This window comes from Artemia sp. Qi Xiang Cuo, chromosome 1 (assembly GCF_049724085.1).
Source record: "Artemia sp. Qi Xiang Cuo chromosome 1, ASM4972408v1, whole genome shotgun sequence".
Classification (NCBI taxonomy): domain Eukaryota; kingdom Metazoa; phylum Arthropoda; class Branchiopoda; order Anostraca; family Artemiidae; genus Artemia; species Artemia sp. Qi Xiang Cuo.
In genome coordinates this window covers 44,321,150-44,344,027 of record NC_142794.1, presented here as the reverse complement: position 1 = coordinate 44,344,027, position 22,878 = coordinate 44,321,150, and the positions used below count along the sequence as shown (strand labels likewise).

Here is a 22,878-nt window from a genome sequence, read left to right as displayed (position 1 = left end):
AAATCCAAAATGAACTTTGAAGCATCAAGAGAATGTAACAGTGACAAGGTAAACCACGAGAAAACACTACTGAATTATTCCAACTCTTACAGTTCAACGAAAAAAATCAAAATGAACTTTTGAACGTCTTCAGAATGTAACAAGGTAAACCATTTGAAACATCAAGAGAATGTAACAGTGAGAAGGTAAACCACGACAAAACACTACTGTAATATTCCAATTTGAACGAAAAAAATCCAAAATGAACTTTGAAACATCAAGAGAATGTTACAAAACATCAGAAAACAGTTACAATTCAACCTCTTAAATTTCAACGAAAAAATGATATTCAAAATGAACTTTGAAAAATCAAGAGAATGGAAGAGTGACAAGGTAAACCACGACAAAACACTACTGAAATATTCCAGCTCTTACATTTCAATCAAAAAATCCAAAAGAACTTTGAAACATCAAGAGAATGTAACAGTGAAAAGGTAAACCCCGACGAAACACTACTGAAGTATTCCAACTCTTACATTTCAAGAAAAAAAAAATCTAAAATGAACTTTGAAACATCAAGAGAATGTAACAGTGACAAGGTAAACCCCGACAAAACACTACTGAAATATTCCAACTCTTGCATTTCAACGAAAGAAATCCAAAATGAACTTTGAAGCATCAAGAGATTGTAACAGTGACATGGTAAACCACGACCAAACGTTACTGAAATGTTCCAAGTCTTATATTTCAACGACAAAAATTGAAAATTAACTTTGAAACATCAAGAGAATGTAACAGTGACAAGGTAAACCACGACAAACCTCTACTGAAATAATCCAAATCTTACATTTCAATGAAAAAATTCAAAATGAAATTTGAAACATCAAGAGAATGTAACAGTGACAAGGTAAACCACGAGAAAACAGTACTGAAATATTCCAACTCTTGCATTTCAACGAAAAAAAAATTCAAAATGAACTTTCAAACATCAAAAGAATGCAACAGTGACAATGTAAACCACGACAAACACTACTGAAATATTCCAATTCTTACATTTCAACGAAAAAAATATAAAATTAACTTTGAAACATCAAGAGAATGTAACAGTCACAAGGTAAACCACTAAAAAAAAGTACTGAAATAATCCAACTCTTACATTTCAAAAAAAAAAAATCCAAAATGAATTTTGAAACATCAAGAGAATGTAATAGTGACAAGGTTAACCACGACAAAACACTACTGAAATATGCCAACTCTTACATTTCAACCAAAAAAATAAAATCTACAATGAGTTTTAAGCATCAAGATAATGTAAAAGTGACAAGGTAAACCACGACAAAACAGTACTGAAATATTCCAACTCTTACATTTCAACCAAAAAAAAAAATCCAAAATGAATTTTGAAGCATCAAAATTATGTAACAGTGACATGATAAACCACGACAAAACATTACTGAAATGTTCCAACTCCTACATTTCAAAGAAAAAAAAAATCCAAAATGAACTTTGAAACATCAAGAGAATTTAGCAGTGACATGTTAAAGCAGGACATAACAGTAGTGAAACATTCCAACTCTTACATTTCAATGGAAAAAATCCAAAATGAACTTTCAAACATCAAGAGAATGTAACAGTAACATGGTAAACCATGACAAAAAACTACTGAAATATTCCAACTATTACATTTAAACGAAAAAAAATCCAAAATGAACTTTGAAACATCTTCAGAATGTAACAGTGACAAGGCAAAGCACGAAAAACACTACAGAAATAATCCAACTCTTACATTTCAACGAAAAAAAAAATAAACAAAAATGAACTTTGAAATATCTTAAGAATGTAAAAGTGAAAAGGTAAAACACGAGAAAAAAATTATGAAATATGAAAACTAATACAGTTCAATGAAAAAAAAAAATCAAAAATGAACTTTGAAACATCTTCAGAATGTAACAGTGACAAGGTAAACCACGAGAAACACTACTTAAATATTCCAACTCTTACATTTCAACGAAAGAAATCCAAAATGAACTATAAAAAATCAAGAGAATGTAACAGTGACAAGGTAAACCACGACAAAACACTACTAAAATATTCCAACTCTTACTTTTCAATGAAAAAATATAAAATGATCTTTGAAACATCACGATAATGTAACAGTGACAAGGTAAACCACGACAAAACACTACTGAAATATTCCAACTCTTTAATTTCAAATAAAAAAATCAAATGAACTTTGAAACATGAATAGAATGAAACAGTGACATTTCCAACTCTTATATATCAACGAAAAAAAATCCAATATTAAATTTGAAAAAACAAGATACTGTAAAAGTGTAAAGGTAAACCACTGCACAACAGTACTGAAATAATCCAACTCTTACATTTAAACAAAAAAAAAAATCCAAAATGAATTTTGAAACATCAGGAGAATGTATACAGTGACAAGGTAAACCACGATAAAACACTACTGAAATATGCCAACTCTTACAATTCAAAAAAAAAAAATCTAAAATGAGTTTGAAACATCTAGAGAATGTAACAGTGACAAGGTAAACCTTGACAAAACACTACTGAAATATTCCAACTCTTACATTGCAACAAAAAATCCAAATGAACTTTGAAACATCAAGAGAATGTAACAGTGACAATTCCAACTGTGACATTTCAACGAAACACGAATCCAAAAGTGACACGGTGAAGCATAAAGGTAAATGCACACAGTGACAAAGTAAACCACGACAAAACACTACTGAAATAATCCAACTTACATTTCAACGAAAAAATCCAAAATGAACTTTGAAGCATCAAGAGAATGTAACAGTGACAAGGTAAGCCACGACGAACATACTGAAATATTCCAGCTCTTACATTTCAACAAAAGAAATCCAAAATGAACTTTGAAAGTTCAAGAGAATGTAACAGTGACAAAGTAAAACATGACAAACACTACTGAAATATTCCAACTCTTATATTTCAACGAAAAAAATGCAAAATGAACTTTGAAACATCAAGAGATTATAACTCTTGACAAAACATCAAGAGAATGTAACAGTGACAAGGTAAACCACGATAAAACACTACTGAAATATGCCAACTCTTACAATTTAACCAAAAAAAAATCTAAAATGAGTTTGAAACATCTAGAGAATGTAACAATGACAAGGTAAACCATGACAAAACACTACTGAAATATTCCAACTCTTACATTGCAACAAAAAAAAATCCAAAATGAACTTTGAAACATCAAGAGAATGTAACAGTGACATTTCCAAATATTACATTTCAACGAAAAAAAAATCCAAAATGAACTTTGAAACATAAAGAAAATGTAACAGTGACAAGGTAAACCATGACAAAACACTGCTGAAATATTCCAAGTCTTACATTTCAACAAAATAAATCCAAAATAAGCTTTGAAGCATCATGATAATGTAAAAGTGATAAGGTAAACCCCGACAAAACACTACTAAAATATTCCAACTCTTACATTTCAATGAAAAAAAAATCTAAAATGAACTTTGAAACATAAAGAGAATGCAACAGTGACAAGGTAAACCACGATAAAACACTACTGAAATATGCCAACTCTTACAATTCAACAAAAAAAAAACTAAAATTAGTTTGAAACATCTAGAGAATGTAACAGTGAAAAGGTAAGCCTAGAAAAAACACTACTTAAATATTCCAACTCTTACATTGCAACAAAAAAAAATACAAAATGAACTTTGAAACATCAAGAGAATGTAACAGTGACAATTCCAACTATTACATTTCAACGAAAAAAAAAAATCCAAAATGAACTTTGAAACATAAAGAAAATGTAACAGTGACAATATAAACCACGACAAAACACTACTGAAATATTCCATCTCTTACATTGAAACAAAAAAAAATCCAAAATGAATTTTGAGACATCAGGAGAATTTAACAGTGACAAGTTAAGCGACGACAAAACACTACTGAAACAATCCAACTCTTGCATTTCAACGAAAAAAATCTAAAATTAACTTTTAAACATCAAGAGAATGCAAAAATACCAAGTTAAATCACTAATAAAAACGACTTAAATAATACAAATCTTGAACTTAAACGAAAAAAAAAATCCAAAATGAACTTTTAAAAATCTTGAGAATTTAACAGTTAAATTGCACACCACTAGAAAAAAAAATTACAAAAACAAAAAATAAAAATTCAACGAAAAAAAAAATAAACAAAAATTAAATTTTAAATATCTTAATAATGTAAAAGTGAACAGGTAAACAACTAGAAAGCACTAATGAAAAATTCCAACTCTTACAGTTCAATGAAAAAAAAAAGTCAAAAATGAACTTTGAAACATCTTCAGAATGTAACAGTGACAAGGTAAACCACGAGAAACAGTACTGAAATACTCCAACTCTTACATTTTAACGAAAGAAATCAAAAATGAACTTTAAAAAATCAAGAGAATGTAACAGTGACAAGGTAAACCACGACAAAACACTACTGAAATATTCCAACTCTTAATTTTCAATGAAAAAATATAAAATGATCTTTTAAACATCAAGATAATGTAACAGTGACAAGGTAAACAACGACAAAACACTACTGAAATATTCCAACTCTTAAATTTCAACTAAAAAAATCAAATGAACTTTGAAACATCAATAGAATGTGACATTTCAAACTCTTATATATCAACGAAAAAAAAAATCCAATATTAACTTTGAAAAATCAAGAGAATATAACAGTGAAAAGGTAAACCACTACAAACCAGTACTGAAATAATCCAACTCTTACATTTCAAAAAAATAAATCCGAAATAAATTTTGAAACATCAGGAAAATGTAACAGTGGCAAGGTAAACCACGATAAAACACTACTGAAATATGCCAACTCTTACATTTCAACAAAAAAAAAAATCTAAAATGAGTTTGAAACATATAGAGAATGTAACAATGACAAGGTAAACCTTGACAAAACACTACTGAAATAATTAATCTCTTACATTTCAACAAAAAAAAATCTTAAATGAACTTTGAAACATCAAGAAAATGTAACAGTGACAATTCCAACTATTACATTTCAACGAAAAAAAAAAAAAAAAATGAACTTTTAAACATAAAGAAAATGTAACAGTGACAAGGTAAACCATGACAAAACACTACTGAAATATTCCAAGTCTTAAATTTCAACTAAATAAATCCAAAATTAAATTTGAATCATAATGATAATGTAACAGTGACAAGGTAAACCACGACAAAACACTACTGAAATATTCCAGCTCTTACATTTCAATTAAAAAATAAATAATCTAAAATGAACTTTGAAACATAAAGACAATGCAACAGTGACAAGTTAAACTACGACAAAACAATAATGAAATATTCCAACTCTTGCATTTCAATGAAAAAAAAATCCAATGAACTTTGAAACATCAAGAGAATGTAACAGTGACACATTCCAAGTCTTGTATTTCAACAAAAAAAAAATCCAAAATAATCTTTGAAACATCAAGAGAATGTAACAGTCACAGGGTAAACCACTACAAAACAGTACTGAAATAATCCAACTCTTACATTTCAACAAGAAAAAATCCAAAATGAATTTTGAAACATCATGAGAATGTAACAGTTACAAGGTAAACCACGACAGACCACTACTGAAATATTCCAACACTTACACTTCAAGGAAAAAAAAAATCTAAAATGAACATTGAAACATCAAGAGAATGTAACAGTGACAAGGTAAACCACGAAAAAACACTACTGAAATATACCAACTCTTACACTTCAACAAAAAAAATCCAAAATGAACTTTGAAACATCTTCAGTATGTATCAGTGACTTTGTAAACCACGACAGAACACTACTGAAATATTCCAACTCTTACACTTCAACGAAAAAACACCAAACTGAACTTTGAAACATCTTCAGAATGTAACAGTTACAAGGTAGATCACAACAAAACACTACTGAAATATTCCAACTCTTACATTTCAACGAAAAAAAAAAAATCAAAATGAACTTTAAAATATCTTCAGTATGCAACAGTGACTTGGTAAAACACGACAGAACACTACTGAAATATTCCAATTCTTACACTTCAACGAAAAAAAATCCAAACTGAACTTTGAAACATCTTCAGAATGTGACAGTGACAAGGTAAATCACAACAAAACACTACTGAAATATTCCAACTCTTACATTTCAACTAAAAATCCAAAATGAACTATGAAACATCTTCAGAATGTAACAGTGATATGGTAAACCACTACGAAACAATAATTAAATTTTACAACTCTTACAATTCAACGAAAAAAAAATACAATCAGAACTTTGAAAATTCAAGAGAACGTAAAAGTGGAAATGTAAGCCGCGAAAAAACACCCTACTGAAATATTCCAACTCTTATAATTCAATAAAAAAAATCCAAATGAATTTTGAAACATCAAGAGAATGAAATAGCGAAAAGGTAAACCAGGACAAAACACTACTGATATATTCTAACTCTTACATTTCAATGAAAAACATCCAAGATGAACTTTGAAAAATCAAGAGAATGTAACAGTGGAAAGGAAAACCACGACAAAACACTACTGAAATATTCCAACTCTTACATTTCAACGAAAAACTTCCAAAATGAATTTGAAACATCAAGAGAATGTAACAGTGACAAGGTAAACTGTGACAAAACACTACTGAGAAATTCCAAGTCTTGCATTTCAACGAAAAAAAAATCCAAAATGAACTTTGAAGCATCAAGAGAATATAACAGTGACAAGGTAAACCACGAGAAAACACTGCTGAAATATGCCAAATCTTACATATCAAGGAAAAAAAAATCCAAAATGAACTTTGAAGCATCAAGAGAATGTAACAGTGACAAGGTAAACCACGAGAAAACACTACTGCATTATTCCAACTCTTACAGTTCAACGAAAAAAATCAAAATGAACTTTGGAACGTCTTCAGAATGTAACAAGTTAAACCATTTGAAACATCAAGAGAATGTAACAGTGACAAGGTAAACCCCGAGAAAACACTACTGAATTATTCCAGCTCTTACAGTTCAACGAAAAAAATCAAAATGAACTTTGGAACATCTTCAGAATGTAACAAGGTAAACCATTTGAAACATCAAGAGAATGTAACAGTGACAGTTCCAACTCTTAAATTTCAACGAAAAAATGAAATTCAGAATGAACTTTTAAAAATCAAGAGAATGTAAGATTGACAAGGTAAACCAGGACAAAACACTGCTGAAATATTCCAACTCTTACATTTCAACCAAAAAAATCCAAAAGAACTTTGAAATATCAAGAGAATGTAACAGTGAAAAGGTAAACCACGACAAAACACTACTGAAGTATTCCAACTCTTACATTTCAAGAAAAAAAAAAATCTAAAATGAATTTTGAAACATCAAGAGAATGTAACAGTGACAAGGTAAACCACGACAAAACACTACTGAAATATTCCATCTCTTACATTACATTGCAACAAGGTAAACCACGATAAAACACTACTGAAATATGCCAACTCTTACAATTCAAGAAAAAAAAAATCTAAAATGAACTTTGAAACATCAAGAGAATGTAACAGTGACAAGGTAAACCACGACAAAACACTACTGAAATATTATATCTATTACATTTCAATGAAAAAAAAAAATCAAAAATTAACTTTGAAACATCTTCGGAATGTAGTAGTGACAAGGTAAACGACGAGAAACACTACTGAATTATTACAACTCTTACAGTTAAACAAAAAAAATCAAAATGAACTTTGGAACGTCTTCAGAATGTAACAAGGTAAACCATTTGAAACATCGAGAGAATGTAACAGTGACAATTCCAACTCTTAAATTCCAACGAAAAAATGAAATTCAAAATGAACGTTGAAAAATCAAGAGAATGTAATATTGACAAGGTAAACCACGACAAAAAACTACTGAAATATTCAAGCTCTTACATTTTAACCAAAAAAATCCAAAAGAACTATGAAATATCAAGAGAATGTAAAAGTGAAAAGGTAAACCACGACAAAACACTACGGAATTATTCCAACTCTTACATTTCAAGAAAAAAAAAAATCTAAAATGAATTTTGAAACATCAAGAGAATGTAACAGTGACAAGGTAAACCACGACAAAACACTACTGAAATATTCCATCTCTTACATTACATTGCAACAAGGTAAACCACGATAAAACACTACTGAAATATGCCAACTCTTACAATTCAACAAAAAAAAAATCTAAAATGAGTTTGAAACATCTAGAGAATGTAACGGTGATATGGTAAACCATGACAAATCACTACTGAAATATTCCAACTCTTACATTGCAACAAAAAAAAAATCCAAAATGAACTTTGAAACATCAAGAGAATGTAACAGTGACATTTCCAACTATTACATTTCAACTAAAAAAAAAATCAAAAGTGAACTTTGAAACATAGAGAAAATGTAACAGTGACAAGGTAAACCATGACAAAACACTACTGAAATATTCCAAGTCTTATATTTCAACTAAAGAAATTAAAAATGATACTTTGAAGCATCAAGAGAATATAACAGTGATTAGTTAAATCACGACAAAACACTAATGGAATATTATAACTCTTACATTTCAATGAAAAAAAAAAAATCTAAAATGAACTTTCAAACATAAAGAGAATGTAACAGTAACAAGTTAAACCAAGACAAAACACTACTTAAATAATCCAACTCTTAAATTTCAACAAAAAAAATCCAAAATTAACTTTGAAACATTATGAGAATGTAAAAGTGACAAGGTTAAACGCTGCAGAACACGACTTAAAAATGCCAAAAATTACATTTCAACGAAAAAAAAAAATCCAAAATGAACATTTAAAAATCAATTTAATTCATCTTTGAAATAGTTAATTGTGACAAACCATTACATAATTAATTCAACTCTTGAACGGCAACGAAAAAAAAATTCAAAATGAACATTGAGACATCTTCAGAATGTAACAGTGACAATATAAACCACGACAAAACACTACTGAAATATTCCAATTCTTACATTTCAACGAAAGAAATTCAAGATGATACTTTGAAACATCATGAGAATGTAACAATGATAAGGTAAATCACAACAAAACACTACTGAAATATTCCAACTCTTACATTTCAAAGAAAAAAAAAATCTAAAATGAACTTTGAAACATCAAGAGAATGTAACAGTAACAATATAAACCACGACAAAACACTACTTAAATATTCCATCTCTTACATTTGAAAAAAAAATCCAAATAGAACTTTGAAACATCATGAGAATGTAACAGTGACAAGGTAAACCACGACAAACCACTACTGAAATATTCCAACTCTTACATTTCAACGAAAAAAAAATTTCAAACTGAACTTTGAAATATCTTCAGAATGTAACAGTGACTTGGTAAACCACGACAGAACACTACTGAAATATTCCAATTCTTACACTTCAACGAAAAAAATCCAAACTGAACTTTGAAACATCTTAAGAATGTGACAGTTACAAGGTAAACCACGACAGAACACTACTGAAATATTCCAACTCTTACATTTCAACGAAAAATCCAAAATGAACTATGAAACATCTTCAAAATGTAACAGTAATATGGTAAACCACGACGAAACACTACTGAAATATTCCAACTCTTACATTTCAACGAAAAAAAATCCAAAATGAACTTTGAAACACCAAGAGAATGTAACTGTGACAATGTAAACCAGAACAAAACACTACTGAAATAGTCCAACTCTTACATACCAATAAAAAAAAATCCAAATGAACTTTGAAATAAAAAGAGAATGTAATAGTGACAAGGTAAACCATGACGAAACACTACTGAAATATTCCAACTCTTACATCTCAATGAAAAACATCCAAGATAAACTTACAAAAATCAAGAGAATGTAACAGTGATAAGGTAAACCACGACAAAACACTACTGAAATATTCCAACTCTTACATTTAAACGAAAAAATTCCAAAATGAATTTGAAACATCAAGAGAATGTAACAGTGACAAGGTAATCTGTGACAAAACACTACTTAAAAATTTCAAGTCTTGCATTTCAACGAAAAAAAAATCCAAAATGAACTTTGAAGCATCAAGAGAATGTAACAGTGACAGGGTAAACCACGACAAATCACTGCTGAAATATGCCAACTCTTACATATCAAGGAAAAAAAAATCTAAAATGAACTTTGAAACATCAAGAGAATGTAGCAGTGACAAGGTAAACCACGACAAACCACTACTGAAATATTCCAACTCTTACATTTCAACGAAAAAAAAATTTCAAAATGAACTTTAAAATATCTTCAGAATGTAACAGTGACTCGGTAAACCATGACAGAACACTACTGAAATATTCAAATTCTTACATTTCAACGAAAAAAAATCCACAATGAACTTTGAAATATCTTAAGAATGTGACAGTTATAAGGTAAACCACGACAGAACACTACTGAAATATTCCAACTCTTACATTTCAACGAAAAATCCAAAATGAACTTTGAAACATCTTCAAAATGTAACGGTAATATGATAAACCACGACGAAACACTACTGAAATATTCCAACTCTTGCATTTCAACGAAAAAAAATCCAAAATGAACTTTGAAAAACCAAGAGAATGTAACAGTGACAATGTAAACCACTACAAAACACTACTGAAATAGTCCAACTCTTACATACCAATAAAAAAAAGATCCAAATGAACTTTGAAATAAAAAGAGAATGTAATAGTGACAAGGTAAACCATGACGAAACACTACTGAAATATTCCAACTCTTACATTTCAATGAAAAACATCCATTATGAACTTTGAAAAATCAAGAGAATGTAACAGTGAAAAGGTAAACCACGACAAAACACTACTGAAATATTCCAACTTTTACATTTCAACGAAAAAATTCCAAAATGAATTTGAAATATCAAGAGAATGTAACAGAGACAAGGTAAGCTGTGACAAAACACTACTGAAAAATTTCAAGTCTTGCATTTCAACGAAAAAAAAAATCCAAAATGAACTTTGAAGCATCAAGAGAATGTAACAGTGACAGGGTAAACCACGACAAATCACTGCTGAAATATGCCAACTCTTACATATCAAGGAAAAAAAAAAATCTAAAATGAACTTTGAAACATCAAGAGACTGTAACAGTGACACATTCCAACTCTTATATTTCAACGAAAAAAATCCAAAATAAACTTTGAAACATCAAGAGAATGGAACAGTCACAAGATAAACCACTACAAAACAGAATTTAAATAATCCAACTCTTACATTTCAACAAAAAAAAATCCAAAATGAATTTTGAAACATCAGGAGAATGTAACAGTGACAAGGTAAACCACTACAAAACACTACAGAAATATTCCAACTCTTACAGTTCAATGAAAAAATCCAAAATGAACTTTGAAACATCTTCAGAATGTAACAGTGACAAGGTAAACCACGAGAAACACTACTGAAATACTCCAACTCTTACATTTTAACGAAAGAAATCAAAAATGAACTTTAAAAAATCAAGAGAATGTAACAGTGACAACGTAAACCACGACAAAACACTACTAAAATATTCTATCTCTTACATTTCAATGAAAAATATAAAATGAACTTTGAAACATCACGATATTGTAACAGTGACAAGGTAAACCACGACGAAACACTACTGAAATATTCCAACTCTTTCATTTCAACTAAAAAAAATCCAATGAACTTTGAAACATCAAGATAATGTAACAATGACATTTCCAACTCTTATATTTCAACGAAAAAAAAAAATCCAAAATGAACTTTGAAACATCAAGAGAATGTAACATTGCAAAGGTAAACCACTACAAAACAGTACTGAAATAATCCAACTCTTACATTTCAAAAAAATAAATCCGAAATAAATTTTGAAACATCAGGAAAATGTAACAGTGACAAGGTAAACCACGATAAAACACTACTGAAATATGCCAACTCTTACATTTCAACAAAAAAAAGTCTAAAATGAGTTTGAAACATCTAGAGAATGTAGCAGTGACAAGGTAAACCATGACAAAACACTACTGAAATATTCCAACTCTTACATTGCAACAAAAAAAAATCCAAAATGAACTTTGAAACATCAAGAGAATGTAACAGTGACATTTCCAAATATTACATTTCAACGAAAAAAAAAATCTAAAATGAACTTTGAAACATAAAGAAAATGCAAAAGTGACAATGTAAACCACGACAAAACACTACTGAAATATTCCAAGTCATACATTTCAACGAAAGAAATCCAAAATGAACTTTGAAACATCATGAGAATGTAACAGTGACAATGTAAAACATGACAAAACACTACTGAAATATTCCAACTCTTACATTTCAATTAAAAAAAAAACTAAAATGAACTTTGAAACATAAAGAGAATATAACAGTGACAATGTAAACCACAACAAAACACTACTGAAATATTCAAACTCTTACATTTCAACAAAAAAAAATCCAAAATGAACTTTGAAACATCAAGAGAATGTAACAGTGACAAGGTAAAACACGACAAACCACTACTGAAATATTCCAACTCTTAAATTTTAACTAAAAAAAAAATTCAAAATGAACTTTGAAATATCTTCAGAATGTAACAGTGACTTGGTAAACCACTACAGAACACTACTGAAATGTTCCAACTCTTACCCTTCAACGAAAAAAATCCAAACTGATCTTACCCAAAAAGCATCCCCGCTATCACAGGGCACCTAAAAGCCCTAGAGTGGTCCCAGGGTGGCCAAAAGCAGTCCCTGGGGTGCCTAGAGCGGTTCGAGAGTCCTCCAGAGTACCCTAAAAACGTCCAGCGCGGCAATACAGCCGACTATTTACGCAATATTTCAAAAGAATATGTAATAGTGAGATTGAAAATAAAATGAGAACAGCGGGGGGGGGCTAGAACATTCTAATAAAAATATTCGAATAGCCCGTAATTGGTTAAGTCGGCTAGAAAAGTTTTAAAATTATCAAGCTGAAAATTACAGCGAAATTTTGCAATTTCCAGTCCCAGGGACCCAAAAGCCCTCTAGTGCGGTCTTAGAGGCCCAAAAAGCATCCCCGCTATCACAGGGCACCCAAAAACCCTAGAGTGGTCCCAGGGCACCCAAAATCAGTTCCTGGGGTGCTTAGAGCGTTTCGTGGGTCCTCCAGAGTGCCCTAAAAACGTCCAGTGCGGTAATACAGCCGACTATTTACGCAATATTTCAATAGAATATGTAATAGCGAGATTGCAAATAAAATGAGAACGGAGGGGGCTAGAACATTCTAATAAAAACAGTCGGATAGCCCGTATTTGGTTGAGTCTGCTAGTTAAGGTTGAAAATTATCAAGCTGAAACTTCAAGCGAAATTTTGCAATTTCCAGCCGACTATTTGCGCAATGTTTCACTAGACTTTCAAAAAAAAATTCAAAATGAACTTTGAAATATCTTCAGTATGTATCAGTGACTTTGTAAACCACGACAGAACACTACTGAAATATTCCAACTCTTACACTTCAACGAAAAAAAACCAAACTGAACTTTGAAACATCTTCAGAATGTAACAGTTACAAGGTAAATCACAACAAAACACTACTGAAATATTCCAACTCTAACATTTCAACGAAAAAAAAAATTCAAAATGAACTTTAAAATATCTTCAGTATGCAACAGTGACTTGGTAAACCACAACAAATCACAAAATCACAACAAAACAGTACTGAAATATTCCAGCTATTACATTTTAACGAAAAATCCAAAATGAACTTTGAAACATCTTCAGAATGTAACAGTGATACGGTAAACCACGACGAAACACTACGGAAATAATCCAACTCTTACATTTCAACAAAAAAAAATCCAAAATGAACTTTGAAACATCAAGAGAATGTAACAGTGACAATGTAAACCACTATAAAACACTACTGAAATATTCCAACTCTTACATTTCAATGAAAAAAAAAATCTAAAATGAACTTTGAAACATCATCAGAATGCAACAGTGACAATGTAAACCACGACAAAACACTACTGAAATATTCCATCTCTTACATTTCAACAAAAAAAAATGAACTTTGAAATATCTTCAGAATGTAACAGTGACAAGGTAAACCACGAGAAAACACTATTGATATATTCCAACTCTTACAGTTCAATGAAAAAATCCAAAATGAACTTTGAAGCATCTGCAGAATGTAACAGTGACAAGGTAAACCACGAGAAACAGTACTGAAATACTCCAACTCTTACATTTTAACGAAAAAAAAATATCCAAAATGAACTTTGAAATATCTTCAGAATGTAACAGTGACATAGTAAACCACGACAAAACAGAACTGACATATTCTAACTATAATATTTCAACGAAAAAAATCCCAAATGAATCTTTGAAACATCTTCAGAATGAAACAATGAAAAGGTAAATCACGACAAAACGCTAATGAAATATTCCAATTCTTACATTTCCTCGAATGGAAAAATCCAAAATGAATTTTGAAACATCACGAGAATGTAACAGTGACAAGGTAAACTACGACTAAACACTACTAAAATAGTACAACTTTTACATTTCAATGAAAAAAAACCCAAAATGAACTTTGAAACATCTTCAGAATGTAACAGAGAATGTTTTGTATAATACACAAGTACCATCGAGCAGAGTTGTCAATATAAAATATGTAATTAAAGAGATAGAAATTTGTGTCTTAACGCTAAAAAAGTTGAAAGTAATAGACTCATCAAGATGACCCGGTTTTACTTCTTGACTGTGGTCGCTATAATAGACAAGTACGCAATATTGGATTACTCAGACGATTATGGATTTGAACCATCAAGACTGCAACCACCAAGGACCTCAACCTCAAAGGGTCCCCTCTCCCCAACCTCCAAGGCCCCCTTCCCTCCATTCTAACTTCTTTTTTGACACCCCGCGATTTCAATATAGAGGCTCCCTTAAGGGTTAAAATTGTGTAAGAAAAAAGTTATCAGAACGTCATCTCTGACCTCATCTTTCGGGACTTGGACAATCAGATGCTTTGAATATCCAATTCCGATACTTTTTGCCTAACATTATGAAATGTGACAATTTAGAATGTTATCCTTTTTTTAAAAAGTCCCCCCACGGCCTGAAATTTTATGAAAACTTTTTGGCGACTTATGAAAACTTTAATATTTTTTAGGGAGGTGGGGGATGATTCAAGGGCTCATTGGGTAAATTTTTGCATCTCGTCCAGAATTGATTGCATTAATAGCGGTATCTAATAATGATAAAAAGCTATATCATTTTCTTGGGGGTGAAACAAATCTCTTTTCAAAATTATTTAGTAAAAATAATAAACACTGTTGGTAACTTATGAAAAATTTAATATTTTTTTAGGGAGGTGGGGGATGATTCAAGGGCTTAGTAGGTACATTTTTGCATCTCGTCAAGAACAGATTGAATTATTAGCGGTCTCTAATAATGATAAAAAGTTATATCATTTTGTTAGGGGTGAAACAAAGCTCTTTTCAAAATTAGCTAGTGAAAATATTAAACAATGAAGGTGACTTATGAAAACTTTAATATTTTTTAGGGTGGTTGAGGATGATTCAAGGGCTCATTGGGTACATTCTTATGCCATTCTTTTTCAAAATTAGCTAGTGAAAATATTAAACAATGTAGGCGACGTATGAAAAATTTAATATTTTTTAGGGAGGTGGGGGATTCTTATGCCCTTCTTTTTCAAAATTAGCTGGTGAAAATATTAAACAATGTAGGCGACTTTTGAAAACTTCAATGTTTTTAGGGAGGTGGGGGATGATCCAAGGGCTCATTGGGTACATTCTTATGCCCTTCTTTTTCAAAATTAGCTGTTAAACATATTAAAAAACGAAGGTGACTTATGAAGACTTTAACATTTTTTAGGGAGGTTAGGGATAATCCATGGGCTTATTGAGTACATTTCCGCACCTCGTCCAAAATTGATTTTATTATTAGCATTATCACATAATGATAAAAAGTTTTATCATTTTGTTGGGGGTGAAACAAATCTCTTTTCAAAATTAGCTAGTGGAAATATTAAAAAATGTAGGTGACTTATGAAAACTTTAATATTTTTTAGGGAGTTGTAGGGGTGATCCAAGGGCTCATTGGGTACATTTTTGCATCTCGTCCAGAATTGATTTCATTATTAGCGGTATCTAATAATGATAAAAAGTTATATCATTTTCATAGGGCTGAAACAAATCTCTTTTCAAAATTAGCTAGTGAAAATATTAAACAATGTAGGCGACTTATGAGAACTTTAATATTTTTTAGGGTGGTTGAGGATGATTCAAGGGCTCATTGGGTACATTCTTATGCCATTCTTTTTCAAAATTAGCTAGTGAAAATATTAAACAATGTAGGCGACGTATGAAAAATTTAATATTTTTTAGGGAGGTGGGGGATTATTCATGGGCTCATTGGGTACATTTTTGCATTTCGTCCAGAATTGATTGCATTATTAGAGATATCTAATACTGATAAAAAGTTATATCATTTTCATAGTGGTGAAACAAGTTCAATATTATTCTTATTTTTAATTAGATTGTATGAAGGGGATAAAATAGAGTTAAAAGTGCAAACCAGTTAAGGTAAGTCTGAGAGGATGATAAGTCTTAGGCAACTTGCCATAAATGTTAGATTAACATCACTGGTATCAATCTATGGAAACGGTTAGCGATTTACCATCGCTGTCAATACAAGGACCAATATGCAAGAAAGGCGAAGACACAATTTTTACTCTGAAAATATTTAAGATATAGAATGAATGGATTGAAACAAACTTGAAAATAGAACTACTACTAGTAACTCACTGTAGCATAAAGTCACATGAGGTCAATACAGATACATTTATCAAGAAAATATCAGAAAATGTTTAAGGCATAGCATGAATAGCTTGCAAAAAACATAATAACACTACTAGTACTAACAACTTACTGCACTACTAAGCCATCTGGGTCAACAAAGGTACGTTTCATCAAGAAAATATTAGAGAATTTAAAGGTTATAGTATGAATGGCATGCAAAAATATGAAATACGACTACTATTACTAGCAACTCGCTGCATCATAAGGACATCTGAGGCCAATACATCTACGTTTTATCAAGAATACATCTGAAAATGTTTAAGATATAGTACAAATGGCATGAAAAAACATGAAAAGAGACCTACCACTAACAAATAACTGTAACATAATGACACCTGAGGTCAATACAGATATATTTATCAAGAAAATATTTGAAAATGTTTAATGTATAGTATGAATAGATTGCAAAAAACATGATAATACTACTAGTACTAACAACTTACTGCACTACCAAGCCATCTGAGGTCAACAAAGATACGTTTTATCAAGAAAATATTAGAAAATTTATAGATTATAGTATGAATGGCATGCAAAAACGTGAAATACTACTACTACTGCTAGCAACTCGCTGCATCATAAGGACACATGAGGCCAATACAGCTACATTTTATCCAGAAATTATCTGAAAATGTTTAATGTATAGTACAAAAGGCTTTCAAAAACATGAAAAAAGAACTATACGCTATGCTTCCTCATAGACACGATACGGTTTTCCGTGTGGTACTCTATGGCTGATTATCGACACCACATGGATGTATCATTTGAGGACTAAAGTTGAATCAAACAACAACATAGCAGATTATAACTTGGATCAAAGTTTAGAGTACGAAATATCTTTTTATTGTGAGTGTGCTATTTGTAATGGCCTCTATAATGACTTCAGTAATTCGTGCGAGAATAATGCAGCAAATTTAGAAATCATGGGAAATGAAACAGAAGAGCTCCATCTACGGGAAATGAGAAGGAGAATCTTTGATGAAATGGTGAGAAAAAGGGTAGGCTCATCAGTTTCTGCAGTGGAGGAGAGTGACAATTATCACAAGATACAATACAGACAATGGATATCCTCTCCATTACAAGGAAGATCAGGACCACAGGGAAGCTCTCATAAAAGGAGGTATGATATAGCAGAAAAGAAAGATATAATGAAGACACAAAGAAAAAATGGATATCTCTACAGAGGGCACTATCATGAGAGAACACGATGAATTATTTTATGATGCAAATTCAGGATGTATAAAGTTGTTCAATAAAGTTAATAATGTATAATAATGTATGAAACATATTTTTATATTAATATTCTACATGTCATTACCTCATTAAAAATATACTATACATTATTTTGTTATATTTCCATTATTTTAGAGTACGCTACCACCACAAACGCTTAGAATATCTATTAAAAAGATGAAGATATATGATATTAACAAACATGTAATATTTTACAAGCTAAATTACGTAACAGCTTTCATGTTTCTTACATAGTTTTAAGTTCTGGAAATTAGGAGTTACGTAACAATTTCTTTGTTTCATTTGCATGTAATAGATACCGAGAGTCTTATGAATCCTCCCCACAATGAATTCTATGGGTTTTATGACTCTCCCACACAATGAATTAAGATGGTCTTAGGACTCCTCCCCCTAGTCATAAGTCTTTCTAACCTTGAGCAAAGATATAAGAGTTTGATGAAGTACTTCTCTGCTCAAATATTGCATTAATATCCTTCAGAATGATAGGACTATTTGACACAGAATTTATTGTTTTGAAAAAATCATCCTTTGGGGTATATTTGAATGTGCATTTTTATTATTGTCAATGTAACTCGAAGAAATTGACTGTTATCATTGGATGGTGAACTATAACTTGTTTGATTATGATAAAAGCTTATGGAGTACTACATTACGCCGTATAAACAGACTGGGATTCTACGATAGAGTGATTACACCATATAATAAAAGTGGTCGGGAACTGAAAATGTTCAGGAAGAAGTCAGTGAAATTTGCAGCTTTTTCAGGGTTGAAGCACTATATGAAAAGGGTAATGTACCTAGAAAAAAAGTTTTAATTTAAAACTGTGACCCTAGAATTCCACTTTCCAATTTAAAAGAATTTAAGTGTCCTAAGTTTGAAGGGACTTATCATCATCCCGACGAGAACGCTAGGTTCTTGGCTCAGTGGTTACCTAGGGACATACCTGATCGTGATAAGTGCATAAGACATTGTAAAAAGTATTCTATGTCATGGGGTACTCGTCTGTGGATGTTTAACAGTGAACTTTATGTATTATTTTTATGTAAATATTTGTTTTTTTTCAAAATCTTTTTTAATATGTTTAAGCAATAAATATCTTAAGCCTTACCAGTCGTTATTCTTTAGAATAGTTCATCTCCATGAAAATTATACTTTCAGATTCAGCATGTCAGGGATCACACTTTCAGGTTCAGGATGTTGGAGAACCCTAAATGGTCATCCCTAAAAGGTAAGTTAACCCTAAAAGGTTAAAGAATTTCTCAGAAATTACACTTTCAGATCCAGCATATCGGAGAAGTATATCATTGCTTTTCAACTTTATGTATATCCAAACAACAAATTTTTGCAATGAAAAAGAAATAAGTTACAGATCAATTCTAATTTTTTTCCAAAAAAATAAAAAGGTTCCACTCCAGTCTCGATTTCTCTCAAAGAGATGAAAAATTTAAAGTTCAGTTTCAAATTTTTCATAGAAGATACAAAAAAGCTATACTTTGATTGTGAATATTCGCCATGAAGATAAAGAGCCTCACTTTAATTCTGAGTTTTCTCAAAGAAGTTCAAAAATGTTCAAGATCTCTTCTGAATTTTCTTAAAGAAGAGAAAAAGTTAGATCAATTCTGAATTTTACCAAAGAAGTTACAGTTTAGTTCTAATTTCTCCAAAGAGAATAAAAAAGCTTCCACTTCAGTTCTTAATTTTCCAAAGGCATAAACAAATTTAAAGTTATGTTCTAAATTTTCCCGTAGAAGATAGAAAAAGTTATACGATAGTTGTGAATATTTTCCATGAAGATAAAAATGTCCACTTGAATTCTAAATTTTCTCAATGAAGTGAAGAAAAGTTCAAGTTCTCTTCTGAATTTTCTCAATGAAAAGGAAATTAGTTACAGATAAATTCTAATTTTTTCCAAGAAAATAAAAAGGTTCCATTTCAGTTCTGGTTTTTCTCAAAGCGATAAAAAATTTAAAAGTTCTCTTCTAAATTTTTCCGTAGAAAATCGAAAAAATTTATACCTTAGTTGTGAATATTTTCCATGAAGATAAAAAGTTCCACTTTAATTCTAAATTTTCTCAATGAAGTGAAGAAAAGTCCAAGTTCTCTTCTGAATTTTCTCAATGAAGTTACAGTTCAATTTTAATTTTTTCCAAAAAATTAAAAAAGTTCGATTTCAGTTCGGATTTTTCTCAAAGAGATGAAAAAATTTAAAGTTCTGTTCTAAATTTTACTGTAGAAGATAGAAAAAGTTATACTATGATTGTGAATATTCACAATGCATATAAGGAGCTCCACTTTAATTCTAAATTTTCTCAACAAAGTGAAGAAAAGTTCAAGTTCTCTTCTGAATTATCTCAGTGAAAAAGAAATAAGTTACGAAAAGTTCAAGTTCTCTTCTGAATTTTCTCTATTATAAAGAAATAAGTTAGAGATCATTCTATTTCTTCCAGAGAAAACAAAAATGGTTCCAATACAGTTCAGATTTTTCTCAAAGAGATGAAAAAATTTAAAGTTCTTTTCCCAATTTTTTCGTGGAAGATAAAAAAGTTATACTTTGTTCGTGAATATTTTGCCAGGAAGATAAGGAGCTCCACTTTAATTCTGAGTTTTCTCAAAGAAGTGCAAAAAAGTTCTCTTCTGAATTATCTTAAAGAAGAGAAAAAAATTAAAGTTCTGTTCTAAATTTTACCGTAGAAGATAGAAAAAGTTATACTATGATTGTGAATATTCTCCAATCTGAATTTTCTTAAAGAAGAGAAAAAGTTAGCTAAGTTACGTGTGCGCACGTAACCTAGTCTAAATCAATTGAAAAATTTAGAATTAAATTGTAACTCTTCTTTGGTAAAATTCAGAATTGAGCTAACTTTTTCTCTTCTGTAAGAAAATTCAGAAGAGAACTTGAACATTTTTCCTAGGAACTTCTTATCTTCATGGAGAATATTAGAATTGAATATTAAATTTAGAATTGATCTATAACTAATTTCTTTTCATTGAGAAAATTCAGAAGAGAACTTGACCATTTTTGCACTTCAATGAGAAAATTTGGAATTAAAGTGGTGCTCCTTATCTTCATTGCGAATAATAAAAATCACGGTATAACTTTTTTTATCTTCTACGAAAAACTTGGAACAGAACTTTAAATTTTTCATCTCTTTGAGAAAAATCAGAACTGAAGTGGAACCTTTTTATTTTCTTTGGAAAAAAATTAGAATTAATGTTTAATTTTTTTCTTTATCACTGAGATAATTCAGAACAGAAATTTAACTTTTCATTACTTTGTTAAGAAAACTTACAAATGTAGCGGAGGTTCTTATCTTCATTGTGAATATTCACAATCATAGTATGACTTTTTCTATCTTCTACAATAAAATTTAGAACAGAACTTTAAATTTTTTCATCTCTTTGAGAAAAATCAGAACTGAAGTGGAACCTTTTTATAATCTTGGAAAAAATAGAATACAACTGTAACTTCATTGAGAAAATTCAGAAGAGAACTTGAAATTTTATTCACTTCATTGAGAAAATTTAGAATGACTGTGGAACTTTTTATCTTCTTGGAAAATATTCACAACTAAAGTATAACTTTTTTCAATCTTCTACGTAAAAATTTAGAACAGAACTTTAATTTTTTTATCTCTTTGAGACAAATCAGAACTGAAGTGGAACCTTTTTATTTTCTTGGAAAAAATTAGAATTGATGTGAAACTAATTTCTTTTTCATTGAAAAGAAACAGAAGAGAACTTGAACTTTTCTTCACCTCATTGAGAACATTTAGAATTAAAGTGGAACTTTTTATCTTCATGGCAAATATTCACAACTATGGTATAACTTTTTCTGTCTTCTATGGAAAAATTTAGAATAGAATTTTAAATTTTTTACGTCATTGGGAAATTAAGAAGTGAAGTGGAAGCTTTTTTATTTTCTTTGGAGAAATTAGAATTGAAATGTAACTTATTTGGTAAAATTCAGAATTTAGCTAACTTTTTCTCTTCTTTAAGAAAATTCAGAAGAGAACTTGAAAATTTTTGCACTTCTTTGAGAAAACTCAGAAATAAAGTGGAGCTCCTTATCTTCATGGTGAATATTCACAATCAAGGTATAACTTTTTTCTATCTTTTATGAAAAATTTGGAACTGAACTGAAAATGTTTCATCTCTTTGAGAAAAATCGGGACTGAAGTGGAACCTTTTTATTTTCTTTGGAAAAAAATTAGAATTGATCTGTAACTTATTTCTTTTTCATTGCGAAAATTGGGTGTTGGGACATACAAAAAGTTGAAAAGTAATGATAGACTTCTCCTATATGCTGGATCTGAAAGTGTAATTTCATAGAGATTCTTTAACCTTTTAGGTTTAACTTACCCTTTTAGGGATGACCATTTAGGGTTCTCCAAAATCCTGAACCTGAAAGTGTGATCCCTGACATGCTGAATCTGAAATTATAATTTTCATGGCGATGAACTATTCTAAAGAATAACGACTGGTAAGGCTTAATATATTTATTGCTTAAACATATTTAAATTTTTTTTAAAAAACAGATATTTACATAAAAATAATACATAAAGTTCACTGTTAAACATCCACAGACGAGGATCCCATGATATAGAATACTTTTTACCATGTCTTATGCATTTATCCCGATCCGGTATGTCCCTAAGTAACCACTGCGAGAAGAACATAACCTTCTCTTCAGGAGGGTGATAAGACCCTTCAAATTTAGGACACTTAAATTCTTCTAAATTGAAAAGTGGAATCC

At 30.4% G+C, this 22,878-nt stretch overlaps 1 protein-coding gene across 1 annotated transcript in view; it reads right to left on the bottom strand.

Moving 5' to 3' along the window:
* Positions 1-21,461, bottom strand: part of LOC148956361 (uncharacterized) — a 63,307-nt gene extending 41,846 nt beyond the window's left edge. Inside the window, exon 1 of the mRNA XM_089090464.1 lies at positions 21,416-21,461. Coding sequence (XP_088946590.1) covers positions 21,416-21,461 — 46 coding nt within the window. The remainder of the gene's footprint in view (positions 1-21,415) is intronic.
* Positions 21,462-22,878: the final 1,417 nt, after the last annotated feature.